The sequence below is a fragment of the Echeneis naucrates genome, chromosome 14 (genome assembly GCF_900963305.1).
Source record: "Echeneis naucrates chromosome 14, fEcheNa1.1, whole genome shotgun sequence".
NCBI classification, from domain to species: Eukaryota; Metazoa; Chordata; class Actinopteri; order Carangiformes; family Echeneidae; genus Echeneis; species Echeneis naucrates.
This window is the reverse complement of record NC_042524.1, coordinates 13066683-13083198: the sequence shown is the minus strand read 5'-3', so window position 1 is coordinate 13083198 and position 16516 is coordinate 13066683. Positions and strand designations below refer to the sequence as shown.

The 16516-nt window shown below is 39.0% G+C and overlaps 3 protein-coding genes across 6 annotated transcripts; 1 reads left to right on the top strand and 2 right to left on the bottom strand.

The window, feature by feature from the left end:
• The first annotated feature begins 4527 nt into the window (after positions 1–4527).
• On the top strand, positions 4528–9194 carry slc25a15b (solute carrier family 25 member 15b). Of its 3 annotated transcripts, none has more exons than XM_029519076.1 (7): positions 4528–4854; positions 5515–5611; positions 6079–6337; positions 6767–6904; positions 7268–7443; positions 7543–7701; positions 7836–9194. In XM_029519076.1, the coding sequence occupies exons 2-7, from the start codon at positions 5557–5559 to the stop codon at positions 7955–7957; spliced, it is 909 nt and encodes a 302-aa protein (XP_029374936.1). In that variant the 5' UTR covers positions 4528–4854; positions 5515–5556; the 3' UTR covers positions 7958–9194. The 3 variants fall into 3 exon arrangements, with proteins under 3 accessions (XP_029374936.1, XP_029374934.1, XP_029374935.1); XM_029519074.1 differs by having other exon boundaries at positions 4528–4859; XM_029519075.1 differs by having other exon boundaries at positions 4528–4859; positions 5511–5611.
• A 6-nt stretch (positions 9195–9200) lies between these two features.
• Positions 9201–10985, bottom strand: tm4sf21a (transmembrane 4 L six family member 21a). The gene is made up of 5 exons (XM_029519077.1): positions 10716–10985; positions 10373–10438; positions 9741–9874; positions 9471–9657; positions 9201–9353 (listed from the first exon to the last, which is right to left on the bottom strand). The coding sequence occupies exons 1-5, from the start codon at positions 10890–10892 to the stop codon at positions 9345–9347; spliced, it is 573 nt and encodes a 190-aa protein (XP_029374937.1). The 5' UTR covers positions 10893–10985; the 3' UTR covers positions 9201–9344.
• Positions 10986–11742: 757 nt separating this feature from the next.
• Positions 11743–15842, bottom strand: LOC115054170 (transmembrane 4 L6 family member 1-like). Of its 2 annotated transcripts, XM_029519233.1 has the most exons (6): positions 15553–15842; positions 14285–14361; positions 13998–14051; positions 13052–13185; positions 12782–12965; positions 11743–12661 (listed from the first exon to the last, which is right to left on the bottom strand). In XM_029519233.1, exons 1-6 carry the CDS (start codon positions 15602–15604, stop codon positions 12653–12655), a joined length of 510 nt encoding a protein of 169 aa, XP_029375093.1. In that variant the 5' UTR covers positions 15605–15842; the 3' UTR covers positions 11743–12652. The 2 variants fall into 2 exon arrangements, with proteins under 2 accessions (XP_029375093.1, XP_029375092.1); XM_029519232.1 differs by having other exon boundaries at positions 14285–15842.
• Between the last annotated feature and the right edge of the window lie 674 nt (positions 15843–16516).

The following is a 16516-nucleotide window of genomic DNA, read 5'->3' as shown; positions in this document are numbered from 1 at the left end:
TCACTGGTCAGAGTTTTTAAGGATAAGCCTGTGGACAGGGGGTACGCGTGTTTAATCCCTGGATACTCTGTTCAAACAGATGGTATTTTGGCGCTATTTTAATTCAGAGGTGAACAACAACAGAGTGGCTTTTTGCTGTTCTGATGTTTGACTAGGGAATTTATTATTAGGTCACCAATTTAAAGTTGTACAGAATAATTCAGGAGCGGAGAAGTCTGTTCACTCACCAAATACCCTTAATCTGAATTCCAAAAAATTCCTCAGAACTTTATCTTGTGAGTTGTGAGTAGCTCTGAAAGTATAATCAAAGATTTATAATTAAAAAAACAAAACAAAAGATGTTAATCTAAAAAATAGAATAGAATGGAATAATTTTCTCTGATAACTGCACGTCAAATATGTGTTGGTTCAATAAAAAATTCAATCAGGACACCATAGTTTGCTAATGTCGCTAATCTGCTGGATTTAAACAGCAGCAGAGATGATACGAACGCATGAGGTGAAAGACACATTGATCAGCTGTTCTGACCTTTGTGAAACACATCAATCATTTTACACAGGTTGTGCTGCTTTTGAAATTCTCCATTTCACAGTGAACTTTCTTCGATTATTTCTGAAAACCAGCGCACTGGTACCTTCTGGATAGCTCCAAATATCTTTTGAAATAATAACTGTAACTGAAAACCTACCATACCAGTACGACCTTTAGATTGTCAGAGTACAGCACAACCATCTAACTGTGTTTTATTGTGCAAAAGACAAGAGCAAATAGAATTTTAGGCAACATGCCTTTGTTCACATATTTTAATAGATAATATGTTGTATACAACCAACAAAGATATTTATTTTGTAAATTTCTATGTATTCTTTGGCAACATGCAAAAAAAAACCCACTGTGCTACAACTCTTCTTTTCGTACAACATAAAAGGATATATGTGTTTAAATTGAGGCTCATGAAACTCCTAATCTTCTAATCTCTGTTTCAGAAGTGTTTTCCACACTGGCCATTATGTCTGAATGAGCACTAGACCTGAGTTTAATGGAGATGGGATAGGAGAGAAGAGGAAGTACTTCCAGACACCCCTAATGATACATCAGGGTAATTATGCACAAAGCTGTTTATGAAATTGAGAGTGCAGCACCACAAGGGCAGCTCTAATTCAGAACAGCACACTGAGAAGTTCCTCTATTTATACAGCTTACACATATGGATTTTATGTGATATAGTTGGTGGATAGTTATTTCATAAGTACTTTTACCAGGGTTTTGAATATATTAGACCAAGCTCGGAGTGATCTTTTAGCCTTATTGTAAAAGAAGTACAAACAGCACTGGTTATGAACAATGGCCTAGTTAGTTTTCCAACAGATGTGAAAGAAGGGGAACAAAAGTTGAGTTAGGCGACCTAACTTTAATTCTCCCTCTGTAGTCTCACCTGACCTGATCTAGAAATGTTTTATGTTGCAGGGATGTTGTGTAAATGTGTAAAGGTATGCAAAGGCCAGGAGTTTTGGTACATTACTACCTCATCTACAGGATTGTTTGTGCCTTTAAAGTCTGATTCAACCAATAATAGGGTTTTGTCTAAATAACACATTGCTGCTAAATAACATAATACCACAAATGTGTTGGGGGTTTGTCGCTGCTTGGGCTTGCAGTAAAATACGCATGAGTGCGACAATTTAAACCAGCAAACTCTCCTACCCATAATCTTTTTTTTTTTCTTTTTTTATTAACCAAAGTGTTTTTTGTTTTGTTTGTTTGTTTGTTTTTCTTTTTACCTTAACTTAATTAAACTGCAAGTGAAAGCTGAAGTCACAAAGCCTTTCTGCCAGCAAGCCAAGGAAAGAGTTTTAGTAAAAAAGTGATGTATCAGAAGGTGAGATGGAAGGTATTGAAGTTGGTGGCAGGAAAGAAGATAAACATGATTGTTACAATCCATCATGATCATATTGGATAAGCCTAGACTACTATTCAAAGTAATTGTAGTATTGGTGTGTGACAATTTTAGGCCATAGATACTGCCAAAATCACATGGCCGCAATCAGCCAAGAGCAGCAAAGATGTGTTGGTATGCCCATGATAATGAGTGTGGGGAAGAAGGAGCTATAGTAACAGAAGAGCAGAGTGTCAGCCTACATCACTGCCTCAGTAATGTAAAGACAATACTCTTCTACACAATCCAGGAGCTGCAGAGAAGAGAGTTAATCCAGAGAAGACAAAGATTTATGATGCAAGGCATTTGAATTTCATGGGAGACCACACCAAGGAGAGATGGTATCTCTTACAGCATGTTAGCGTACCTGGAGCTGTTAAATTTGTTAAACGTGATAAGGGATGTAGATAATCCTGTTGATACAGACACAGGGCACAGATGATAATACTAAAATTAGGTAAAGATCCATCAAACCAACAATGTAACATCACAGTTAGGAAAAATCATGGAAGTTAGGAAAGCTCAAACTGAGAAAGAAATGATGATCGCTGGTGTTTTTATGTTGAAAAAGATAAAAAAATTATATGTTGTCAAACTATAGAAATTACTGTATGTATATATGCAATATGTAAATTGTGTATTAGATATCCTATCTCCCTAAAAAAGAAAACCAACAGTGCAGTGTTTGCAGTCGACTGTTACTTTGAACAGGTTGAACAAAATTGATTATTGTGTTATGGATCAAAGTAGTTTCAGAAATAAAGTTGTAATAGACTAAGTAAAAGGATGGGCAAAAAATGGGAATGTATACCATCTTATACAAAATAACAAGTTTCTTTGAAGATCAGAAATCAGTACCTGTGAAATAACAATATATAATTATAAACAAGTACTCAAATGGAGGTTCTGTTCAATGCCAGCTTACCAGGTAAACATGTTTACTAAATAAAAATATAATACAAAAAGATAAAAGCCTGTCAGGGCAGTATTGTTGAGAAAACATGACATCTTTATTAAATATTTATTGGGCTCATGTAGGAGCAGTCATAGATTATGATTTCATATCTGCAGCAGAAAACAACCTTAAAAACCTTAGAGGGGTTGAACAGGTTCATGCTCTTCAGATTTGCAGTGGACAATTTCAAAGATCACAAGTGTCCATAATGTAAACTGAAATGATGAAAAAGCCTCTACAAGGAAGGAAGGTCACAATTATCTTGGCACGGTAATCTGTAAGGATGAAGAAAATCACACCTTTCAAACATAATTTCACTCGAGTGTTGAGAAATGAAACTGAAAACTCTTTTTTTTTTTATCAGTTTTGCATAATACTAAGACTCCTTTGAGATTGATTAAACCTCCTGTAGATAAAAGTCTGAAGCAAACATTAAAAGAAAAACCTAAATTATCAACATGGGAAATACTACTAAAGATGTTGTTGACCACCACCAACATAAGACACTCAAATTTTCAGATGGTCACAAAGAGCTGGAGTCTGGGTGTGCAGGTGCTGCATGCTTCATCCTTCATTGTGGGGCTGCAGTGATGAAAAAAGTATTATGCCATCTTCCAGTTCACAGCTGAGTTACTTGGAATATTGTTAGCATTATAACGAGAGCAAGGAAATAACCATCCAAGTATCATAATCGCCCCTGATGGCTTGTCAGTGCTTTCAAGCATTTCATCTGTGAAGTTGTCATACAGGCAGGGTATATCAAAGGTTTTATTGGCTGCTCTAGTGACATTATGGGTGACCGGATATCTCCCTCCCATGTAGGGTTGGAAGGAAACAAGAAGGCAGATGTATTAATCTTCATTAAAACTACAGTTTATTGCGATTCAAATACGGTTCAAATTATTGTGAAGGATTACAGCCAGAGAACCGAAAGTCAGTGGAATTATTGACATAAGCAGGCATCTTTACAATATACAAAAACATGTAGGCGTTGGGAGATTAAAGGGCTGGACCTCAGAGGAACAGCTGTCCATCTGAGAGTAGGACATACAGGTTGACATGCAACACAGAAGAGGCAAACAGCCAAATGGACTGAGCACACAATGCAATAAACCATAAACACGTAGGCCACTGATTGATGAGTGAAAGCAGGCAAGATGAAGAAAGAAGGGAAGCGATGGCGGATAGAAAACATTGTCATATATTATACTGAGAAACTGCTGGGAAAGACATTATAGAAAACACCCATCTGCTAATTAATGAAGTTTAGTAGGATTTAGTGGGTTTTCCCCGTTTCGCAACTTTTCCCCACACTCCGGTCCGCCAAGTGGAGCCAACAAGAAGCTAAGAAGAAGCTAAGAAGAAGACGAACGGGATTTCAGGTAATCAGTAGTAGAAGAAGAATGTAAACCGGAAGCTTTGATTGTCATGCTGCTGCAGAGATCTTAAATTGAAAAGATGTGATTTGTTGTTATTGGATTTGAATATTTTATCTTTTCTCAACATCCAATTCCAGCTATTCCAGCTATATTTGTAGCTTATATTTTATTTACAATACAATACCTAATGGAAGTAGATTGAAGTATAAGGACAGTTGTATTCCTAACAGCAACCTAATAAATTAAAGCTGAATAACTGTGCCCAATAAGACTATTTCAGCCAGTAATATTTAGTGTACCATCTTAGCCTTGTATTAGCAGTAGTGGTCTGGTTGGGGTTTTGGTAGCTGTATTTTAAAGCGGAGTGGGAGCTCTCAGTCTCCCCAGCTGCCCTCCTCCACATCAGTATCCCCGATGAGCGGAGGCATTCATGGAGCGCCGGGCCGGACAGGGGGGGGCGGACTGCGGAGGAGCGGACTGGAAAGGCTGGATGTCTGCTCCGGAGCTCAGTTAGCATGCTGCCTACCGTTAGCTTCGCCGGCTGCGACACGTCGACCCTCCGGACGGAGCCGCTCCGGCTGCTGTAAGGTACAAACACAACTGCCTTTAGCTGTCCTTAGCATAGAGATGCTACACACGGGGACATGAACATCTATGGCCCCACAGCTGACTGTGGAGGACGGAGGTCACAGATGGTCGGTGGGAGGAAAGAGCGGTTTACTGCTGTTTAATCACATAATCATAAATGCGTTGACACCTTTTTGAGTGGACATCACCGTAGCTCAGTAATTGGAGATGTTCAAATAAAATACAATTAAATAAAGACACTTTTTTTTTTTATCTCCACATTTCAACAAGGGGCCAAATTCTCTTTCTCAGTGGTTATTATGTATCAGCAGGGATTTCAGTAAGACATTTCAGTAAGAATGACAGTGATTCTGTTTCCATACAAATCACACGTAGCTTCCTGTAAATAATCACTGATAAAAGAAAAATGCAGTTTTTATTGTGGTGGACTTTGAAGCCAACAGCTGCTGCTGCCTGTGCTGATCTGTGATCCTGCTGCTGAAACATGAACACACATGTACTATCTGAGGACCATTTGAAGAAAATGACAGCTTTCAGTGATTCTGTTGAGATGAAGCTGTGCATGTTGTGAGTGGAGTTAAGAGGTGGGGAAAAAAGCATAATCTCTATTTTGTGTGTTTATTATTTTACTTCTTTTTTTTTTTTTTTGAGATAGTGACAAAAAATAGAAACCTCCTCTGGCATCTTTTTGGACACCATGGCCCCACACCCAGTGGTCCAGGCCATCATTGACCTCTCTGCAGGAGCTATAGGTAATTACAGTCCTAAAAAAACATGGTTACAGTGTACACCAGACACAGTACTCTGCTCCACAGCTTATTATTCTTGGTTTTTTATGTTTCTCGTTCCTGAAGCATGACCTGCACAACATGTACAACTTAAACTGGAGTGACAATAAAGCATGCTCATTCTCAGTGTGAGATAATTTAACTGCTTTTCTACTGCTTCATTTAACCACTCGGTGGCCATGTCTGACATGACATTTTGATGACCTGTGTCTTTTTCCGGCTTGTTTCTCTCCGGGTTTCTATTGTCTGTTTGTACTGCTCAGTGAAGCGCAAGCCACAGTAAAGCACTCTATGGTTCTTGTCTCTCTCCACAGCCCATTTATTGCGCACAAACTTTGATTTTCCAATAAAATGTATCAACTAGATTACATGAGCTTGTTTTTAAGGGATAACTTGTTTTTGACATTTTTTCTCCACTGTCTTCTTCCAAGGGGGGGCAGCATGTGTCTTCAGTGGGCAGCCTCTGGACACTGCAAAGGTCAAGATGCAGACCTTTCCGGCACTGTACCGCAGTTTCATCCACTGCATCGTGTCGACCTACAAACATGTGGGGCTCCGGGGTCTCTACCAGGGCACCTCACCAGCACTGATGGCCAACATTGCTGAGAACTCTGTGCTCTTCATGAGCTACGGCTTCTGCCAGCAGATCATTCGCATCACAGCTGGGCTGCACAACGAAGCTGTGCTGAGGTACTATGGTTTGATTGACAATGCTGATATCCAATGCTGATATCTCATCTTCATCTTCAACTGCTTATCCGCTTCCGGGTCGTGGGGCTGCTGCAGCCAATCCCAGCTCGCTCTGGGTGAGGGCGGGGTCACCCTGGACAGGTCACCAGTCCATCACAGGGCCAACACACAGAGACCAACAAAACCACTCACACTCACACTCAGACCTACAGACACTTCAGAGTCACCAATTAGCCCAAACATGATGTCTTTGGATGGTGAGAGGAAACTGGAGCACCCTGAGGAAACCCACACATGCACGGGGGAGAACATGGAAACTCCACACAGAAAGTCCCCAGCACTAAGCCGCCGTGCTCCCCCTTCCTGTTGATAATATACTGTATATAAATTCTGTAATTGTTTTTATGTTTATACTTCCCTCTCTGACAGTGATGTGCAGAAAGCATGTGCTGGCTCGGTCGCATCAATCTTCTCCTCTCTTGTGCTCTGCCCCACGGAGCTTGTCAAATGTCGGCTACAAGCCATGTATGAAATGGAGGCATCAGGGAAAATAGCAAAGACTGAGAAGTAAGTGTCTTTGGTCACATGTTTTTTGGGATCATCTATATTATACAAATACAAAAGTTTAGATTTTATATATGGCCAAATATCAGTCTAGAGAATAACTTCAGCTCAGTCATCAAAGTGACTAATAAGACTTCTGGGGGAATTAGAAAAATTTCAGTTTAGGGTGCCCATCATGAATACTAATAGATGCACGTTTTTACTGTGAGCTACTCTTTTTTTTTTTTTTTTTTTTTTTTTTTAAGTGTTAACAGATTGTAGTATACATGATGATATTGTGTCTTTCATGAATTCTGCTGCATGGGGATTTTTCAAGTGAAAGAAAGTGAATAATTATGTCATGTGTCTCTTCTGCTCTGTCTGAAGCACAGTGTGGTCTGTGGTGAAATCCATTATAAGAAACGAGGGACCACTCGGCTTCTTCCAGGGCCTGACCACCACCATAGCCAGAGAGGTCCCTGGCTACTTCTGCTTTTTTGGTGCTTATGAGCTTTGTCGCACAGGCTTTGCAGACTACATGAAGTGTGACAAGGACGACATAGGTACTGGAAACAAAATCTGCCTGCATCGTCACAGGGCATACAATTGCACAGTTGAGGTCTTTGACTTGGCGTGTAACGGGTGTATGTTGTGTGTTGAAGGTATGGCTCCAATTGTCTTCAGTGGTGGTTTTGGAGGGGCCTGTCTGTGGTTGGTGGTCTATCCCATGGACTGTGTCAAGTCTCGGATCCAGGTCATGTCAATGATGGGCAAACAGGCTGGCTTTTTCAAAACCTTCATGACCATTGCCCGCAGTGAAGGTAGGCAGAAGCTTAGTTTCATATTCCTTTGTTTTGATAAGCTTAGCGGAAGTGTTTTGCATTCAGTTTTAATGGTGAAACGATTCTAGTGTTTCCATTACATTACTGTTATGCTTGCTGTTTCGTGTGTTTAGGTGTGAGGGCACTCTACTCTGGTCTCACCCCGACCATGGTCCGTACCTTTCCTGCAAATGGGGCACTGTTCCTGGGTTATGAGGTCAGCCGGAAGCTAATGATGAAGCAGTTTGACTCCTAAAAGGGACCATATGCACAAAAACTAATGGAGAAGCAATGTAGAAGTATTTTAGCCTTGAAACCTTGAAACGCCACTTGAAACCTTGCAGCTTATTAAAGGAAGGATCTGGTTTTTGCCATTTACTGCCATTGTTAAACTCATACTGACAAACTCCATCTCTTTTGAACTGAAAGGTATACCTTTAACTTAGTGTTTGCACCTTTTAATGCATAACATGCATGTATTTTTACCTATATGTTCTTTCTTTTTTACAATCCAAAATGCTGCTGCCACGGTAGAGTACATGACAATAATGTCTACCTCAATTACATATCTACATAGAACTACCAATTATTTCCAATGGTTGTCATACCTGCTCTTGATACGTGAGTTGTGATGTTATCTTACTGCACAAAATTTGAAAACCTTACTGACTCATTGCATGAAGATTTTTTGTTTGAAAACTTGAAGTGGCACATACTAGTTCATCTAAAATCTGCTTTGAAAATGTGTTTGAGTTTTTGTTGAGAGCAAATTATCCCTCTGTTTTCTAACATGTGCTACTTTTCTTCAAGCAAAGTCACAGTAAAGCGCAAATGAACTGATACCAACTCTAAAACATTTGCTTACCACATTGAGCAGCTTTACTGTTTTTGAGCAGTTTTTTTTTTTTTTTTTTTTTAAGTGGGGTCTGAAAATGTTCCCCTCATCAGCCAAATAATGAGAAGTAGTAGATAAGAAGGCACCCTATTCTTGTATCTTGAGGGCATTTGTGTTTACCATATTCTATTGCGCATGATTGTTAGTATTTAGTCTTTGCCGTTTTGGGACACATTGTTTGCCTTTTAAATCACTGCTTTTTTTTTTTTTTTTGCTGTATAACCTTGATTATCATGTAAAGCCCAGTTTGAAAATATCAGCTGCTTCCTCTAATCTGCCATTTTCACACTGTATTCTATATGCAGGTTTTTCTCCGACAGGGCTCAGTAGTTGGCAATTCTGATTCCTCAGTCATATTCCTGTGTCTCCTGAATATTGTGAAATTTAGATATTGTATTCAGATGACACACATATTTGTAGATTGTAGATGTCGATACTGGTATTCATTGCAATAATACAAAATGTATTAAAGATCTCAATGAACTTTGTCCTGGATTTTCAATAGTGTCAAAACATTACATTTTGAAAGAAAACTCATCACAAAGGGTAGCGATTTAATCTCTTTGTTGTGTGAAAGAAATATGAAGCCACATGATATACACACAAAAATATATAAAAATCTCATCAAGAATGCGCAGTCGTAGTGTTTTTTTTTTCTTGTTTGTTTGTTTTTGTTTTTTTTTTTAACCAGGCGCTCTTGGGATGGCCTCAGTGCTCCAGCAGAGGGCGTTGGCCAACTATCAGACACTCACAGCGGCTGTAAGTGGAAAATAACAGTCAAAATTCACAGAAATAACACGTTTTAAAAAAGAGCACAGATTGGCATTAATTTAGGCTCATTTCTATCCTATCCATCAGCTCAGCTCCATCCTACCCCTTTGTCGTTGCAGGTTCCACAAAGGCAGCCGAAGAGCCCATTGACCATCTGAATGGCACAAAGAATCAGCTCCAAGCAGCTTGTGGCCAGCAGGGTAGCAAACAAGCCGATGTTGAACTCCACAATGTTGTTGGGCTCTGTGCAGGTTCCCCACTGTGTGCTGTCAGTCAGGTAATTATGCTCACTGTGGGAAATGAAAGGTTGATTAACGATCAGGTCTTTAGCAACTTCTCACTGTGTGGCCAGACAGTTGCTTGTTGGTGTCACCTGTTTTTAAAAGGTGTTGTCCAGAGAACAAGCACCTTGCAGAGGGGCCCGTTCTGCAAACCAAGCACTGCTACAATAAAGCTGTACAGGGCGCCAGCCACACCCAGAGTGGCGAATGCAATTGATAAGAACATCTACAGAGGGGAAGTGATAAAGAAAGGTCATGTTATTTCATGTTCTTCATAAATTAATTTATGAGCGTAGGGAGGAGCTGGCTCTCAGTCACCCACTGATTAGATCTCTAAAAATGGTCATCTTTTGTGTTTTTGGTTGTCCCCATGATAAAGATAAATCAAACAGGCATGAACAGTCTTCATATCCGTACTGATGGTTTTGTTATTTATTACAGTCTGGTATCTTTCAATGATGTGCAACAATTTAGTGATCCAACAATTTGCAGAGTATTTTTTCTCTTTCTAAGAGACTTAACCTCTGTGTAACTTTGGAGAGGGAGTTTGCATACAACTGTGGAAGACATTTTCGAGTCAACACATTTCCACAACGTTGTATAAATTAGTCCCTGAACTGTTTCTTTTACCACCGTTTATGTTGATTTGAACTGTAGATTACGTGTTGTTTTGGTTTACTTCATATTCAGTTACTGAACATGTGAAATGTCTCATTTGACTCACCCCACAGCGATTCCCACAGCACCCCTGTTTTCCAGTCAAGTGGATGTAAAGTGCTGGGATCAACACCTGTTGCAGGAAGGTGGGTTGACAGTGGTTAATATTCAGCTTAATTTACTCAACCTGAGCATTTAACTTGTAGCAATGTTGATGTTACTCTCCAGACTGTAGAGATTGTCAGATTCAGATTTAGATAAATACAGCAAATTGGCTTTAGGAGTTTTGAAAACAATACTTATCTTTTTTACATTCATGCATTTAAAAAAAGCACTTTTCTGAGGCTACACTAAAGAGAGCAGTTTACAGATTCGTCACATCTGTCAGGAACAGGCAGGAGAAAACTCACCATTACACCACCTCCGATGAGACCCCCCATGTATTTCACCTCCTCAGTAATGTGTCCATCTTTGGCGTACTTAATGTCTCCATCAGGAAAGAACAACACAATGTTACAGATGATAGATATGACTACTAAGGGGTACAAAGCAGCAGCAATGCAAAGGGAGCATTTTCCAGTGCACATGTTGACAGATACGAAACAAAGGGACTCTATGAAAGCTTGCTGTTAAAACAGAAGACGGTCTGACCTGAAGAGTGGGGATGTATTTGGACTGGAAGCTGAAATCAAATGTTTTCAAGCAATGTTTGGGTGAGGGAGGAGAAATAACAGATAACATAGACAAACACAACCTGGGATTGGCTCTCACAGGAAATATGACTTGTTCCACTGTGACACTGAGAGGCGGGGCTTTCTCTGTCAACATATTTGAGATAATGTGCGGATGGGTTTTTTTATTGCTTAAGAGTGAATAAATTCAGGTCATCTGAGGCAGAAATGTGGCGGCTAGATCGCTCTAGCACTCTTATGTTTAATTTAGTGTTCAAGTCTTCAAAATGCTGATAGAAATTAATTTCTGTTCTGCTCTTTGTTGCTGTAATATATCAAGTGCTACTAAATATTAAAGAAGAAAGAAAGGTTCAGTGTGAGGTAATGCATAACTCCACCTAGTGCAGTAAAGCGGTCCTTTATTGATATGGTGACTCACAGCTCAGTTGGACTTTAGACCTTGGGTAGCCTAATATACCTCAATGAAGTCATTGTTGTTGCTGACTGACCACACATGGACTACATTTTTTTGTTTCTAATAAGTAGTTGATTCCAGTGAGCTCCAAGTTCTGACAGGAAATTGATAGGGACTGAATAAACAACTAAAATTAAAACTTAAATAACAAAAAGAAACGCTGTCTCCCAAATATGAGCTGTTTCCTGGCAACTCTTGGGCGAGGCAGTGTGAACGCCACAATAATGGTGGTTGTAAATAGGAAAATACAGTGACTTAGAGTTTCCCTCATCCCACAAGGAGAAGGGATGATCACTTTTTTATTTGTTATGTAGAGCAATACAGCGACATCATTTAGCACAGACTCTCAAACAGAAGAATTAAAAAATTAAGGCAATGAATTCTCATGGTGTTGTGCTGATAAGGTATAGTCCAAATTATTTAGATGAGGAATCTGAAGGTTTGTAAGATCGGAATTTGCCATTATATCCTTTACTCAACACCTAAATTATGTCTCAAGCTACATAGATTTTGTACCATTTTATTAAACTGTCTAAATTTTATGACTGAATACAAACAAACAATCAGGCATATGGAAAATACAAACATTTCATAATCATATCATCATTAACATATTAACATTTGTGGTGATTATTTACATAAAGGCATTAATAATAATTGTTAAGTCTTGGCTATGATTGCTATTGCAGTTGTGTGTTGGGATCATGAAAGGCTGCCAATGAATATATATATTGCATTATAGACAGTCTACTGTTCATGTCTTACATGAACTGATGAACTTCCAGGCATTTTCAACAGTGGACCAAGGGACAGATAGTCAATAAGAGTTCATATTACAGTGAAATGTGCTGAGTGATAAATAATAAACTAATCTGCATGAAATGGGAAAAAAAGAACTTTGCCCTGTATCGCATTTGGGTACAATAAGACACACATGAATATAAATGAGAAAATAAAAACACATATGCAGCAGTGGACCAGCATCTTATATTTTAAATTTAAATTTTATTGAAGGTTGTCCTTTTTAATACTTCTCAAAACATACCCTCAAACACTGCAGTGTAAAGCCCTATGAAATGCACTACAATATCAGAAACTTTGATACTGATGGTCTTATGCAGATGTGTTCAAGAAATACACCAGACATCAGTTGCCTCCACAGATGGTATGGAAAGTCATCTGAGGCCTCACAACCAGGAACTTAACCTTCCTGTATTTTAAAAAGAAAAAGAAAGAAAATAACATGGATAAGGATAAGCAGGAATGGAGCGTTAGGGTTAGAGTTAGGAATGAATGGATTCAGATATTTTGACAGAAAATATGAGATTACTTCTTTGTTGATGCAGATTCCAAACAGGCAACCAAAGAGGCCATTAATAATCTGAATGACACAGAGCAACAACTGCAGAAAGCTGATTGCCATCAGGATACTAAACAGTATGATATTGAACTGCACCACGTTCTTGGGCTCAGTGCAACTTCTCCAGTATTTATCGTCAAGGTTGGTAAAAGAACTATGTACAAAAAGAGACCTGTCGTTACAGAACTTCGTAAAAAGCACAAATGTCATTTTAAAGTGATGAAAAGGACGATCTGTCACCTGTTTTTGAAAGGTGTTGTCCATATGCCATTGACTTTGCAGAGGGGTCCATTTACCACACCATATAAGGCCACAATGAAACTGTATAGGGCCCCAGCCCCACCCATGACAGCAAATATAACCAACACGATCATCTGCAGAAGTTTAAAGAAAACTGAGGGTCACTTTGTTAAACTGTGTTTTAACAATGAACTCTTCGCCATGCTTGATAATTAACTTTAATTAGAATTTAGAATTTATTTAGAATTATTGAAGTTCATGGAAAGTGCTTCCTCTTTCGTCACTCACACTCTCCTTTATTTGTATTTACCAACACAAAAAGACAGACTGAGGAGTAATTTTCTGTTTCAGTTGGTTCTTTTCTACATGTTTTTGAAGACTTATAATGCCGGAATTAAAATAAATTGAGAAAGAAATTATATGGCATATCATACAAATGGCTATTGTATTTCCTTTTGTGTGCAAATGTACTATATCATAGTCAGAAGACAAATTTTATTAAAATAATGATAATTCATTTAACAAACAATTAAATAATTATCATTTAAAATCTGTTCAACAAAAGCTTGTTTATTGTGACACTGGGAGTGCACAGCCTAAAAATGAAACAATTGTATTTATCTTTCCTAAAGTTTTTTTGCAATTGTACATTTCATGTATAAAAGTGATATCAGACATTATTATGCTTAGCAACTTTTAAGAAAGCTAAAGAACAGAACAATGTATTTTGCAATAGCATATTAAGTTTTGAAAATTAAAAAGCCATTTGCGTAAGACAGTTGCACTGATCTTGATAAATAAATGTCTTTATGAAATGATGCAGCACTACTCAGCATGTTTCTCTTTAATCGCAGTATTTCTCAGACTAGCTGGTGTCCATATTTGCTCTAACCATAAGAGTATATTTTTGACTGACACCTAAAATCGCTACTTCTGAGTGACTCACCCCAAAGCAGCTCTGCTGTTCAGACAGGTGCATGCAAACTGCTGGGATCAGCATCTGTAGTAACGGGAAATTAGATGCAGCATCAGTGAAAAATGAGTTCCAAATTATTACGTCACGTTTTTTTCTTTTTTTTTTTTGAGCTTCTTTTCCAACTACACTACATTGGGGCAAAAAAAGTACGAGTCAGAGCAGACCAAATGACCAGCAAAAAAAAAAAAAAATCCTTGATGCTGAACATTACACCTCAGAAATTGTTTCACACTGATTTAACAGTGAAGACAACTCACCACAAGACCCCCTCCGATGACACCCCCCAGCCATTTCACCTCCTCGGTAATGTGTCCCTCTCTGGCATACTTGGCATCTCCACCAGGAAAGAACAACACAATGTTACAGATGATGGACAGGAGAAGTAACACATACAGAGCACCAACAATGCACCGGGAGCATTTTGGACTGCACATTTCATTCAAATCCTTCCTGTTTTCACTGCAGAGAAGTTCCATCAGTTCAGGGCAGAGAAAGGCATCACTGTGTGAAAACCTTAACCCTTCATCGGCCAAGTGGCTGTTTTTGGTAACTTCTGTACACATTATATTTGCCGTGTTTCCGCTTCTCGGTGACGTCCAGAAGCATATTTTCTTTCCACGCGGCCAATCAGCACAGATCACCTTACATCACAGACGCATTCGGCCAATCAGCAGAGGCCCTCAGCCCACCAATCTTCCTCTTTGCGCACATGTCCGAAAAAGACGCTCGATCGGCCTGACTCTTTACAAACTTCCGGTCACGAAATCAAAACAAACCATGGTTAAGTTGATGTGGAGGACGAAATTACGGCATGAAAAATGCGGACACCATATTTGATCGTACGTCCGATTTGTCTAAAAACTAACGTTATCGGAGATGTCCGTTTTAGGACACACGCCGCACTTAAGGTAATGGAGTTTCAGACAATATGTTTTAATGGTGTCAAACGCTTTTATAACAGGCTAAATTAATTTAGAGAAAATATTGACCCATTTTGAGAAATCCTGAAGCTAAAAATAGTGAATGAGTAATTTGTCAGTTTAATATTCAACAGTTGTCTGCTCGGATGTTCTAGATGTGTCAAACTCAAATTCACAGTGGGCCAAAATTAAAAGCTGGGACGAAGTCGCGGGCCAAACTCAATATTTATTGAAAAATGGACTACAGCTGTGCATCTTTTCCCTTCTCTCCAGATATGTAAAACTTTACAACTTTACTTTTGAATCTGGAACAACCAAAGCTTAATATTATTAACACATGAGAAATTAAGTTTGAAATAAAACACATATCAGTCGTATTAGTTTCTTATTATGTCTCTCTCCATCTGTAGCCTTTCAAGTTTCTATTTAATGTAAATCTTCTTGAACAGGTCAACAACAAAACAACCAATAATAATAATAATAATTTCCTTCAATGGAAATGCAGTCTTTCAACTCTCAACAGTCCATGCCTTGGAGTAGAAAAAGTGCATCAAGACAACATTCAGCTCAGTTTGCTCTGATGCTCATTGGTTCGAGCCCGATACCTGCATCAATGTCTGGGGTCAGGCTCCGAGCTGAGGAAATCCTCAGGGTCATCTGTGAGACGGCTCCTTCATCTTCATCACAGAGACATAGAGTTGGATCAGTGTGTCGGGGAGTTCATCAGCGCCATTTGGAGGTTGGCCGGTGCACTTTCCGCGTCAACCTCAAAACGGATTGCAGAGCAGTCCAAATCTGCGCTCCTGGGCTCGACGCTGAGTTTTTCCCAAACTGTGCAATAGGAAACACGGCGGGTGAGATCAGTTTGTCCGAGTTGCCTGGTAGAATGGATGCTAATGACTGTCAACAGAAAATGAGGGGGCGCACCAACGCAAAGCATTCTGGGACTTGTAGTATTAGCGGTGTATGCGAGTACCAGCACCTCTGTTGTAAAGCTTTAAAAGTTATGTTCTAATGCTGTTAAATGTATGTTCTATTTACCTGATATATGTCTTTCTTGTATTTTTTTACATATAAAATTCTTTCTTTTAATTTTTTTTACCACTTCAGGGCAAGGAACTGAATATGGTAACTTTATTGACCTTAATTTTCTCCATGAAATATAAATTTTTTCAAAAATGTCAAAATAGCTAGGTCCACCAATAACACTCCTAGGTTGAAATTTTGAATTTCAAAGTATTTCAATGAGTGCCCTTTAAAGGGTTAATGGAGAACTGGTGTGAGACTTGCAACTCACTGGAGATGCAAAGTCATAGAAATGCAGAAATAGTCTGTTTTCCAGTGAATTTGACACGTATCTTTTGCACCATCTAGAATTTACTGCTTCACTATTACATATACCTCATGTCACTATTTCATATTATCAGATGGCATGGTAATCCATGGTGAGGTGATGGTGGTCGTTGCGACAAGGTGCTGCGTTAAATCTGTCAGTGTGCAAGATGTGGAGATGGAGCTGAAGGTTATTTTAGGGAAGTTGTTTTATATTAAGGCAATTACATTCTCTCC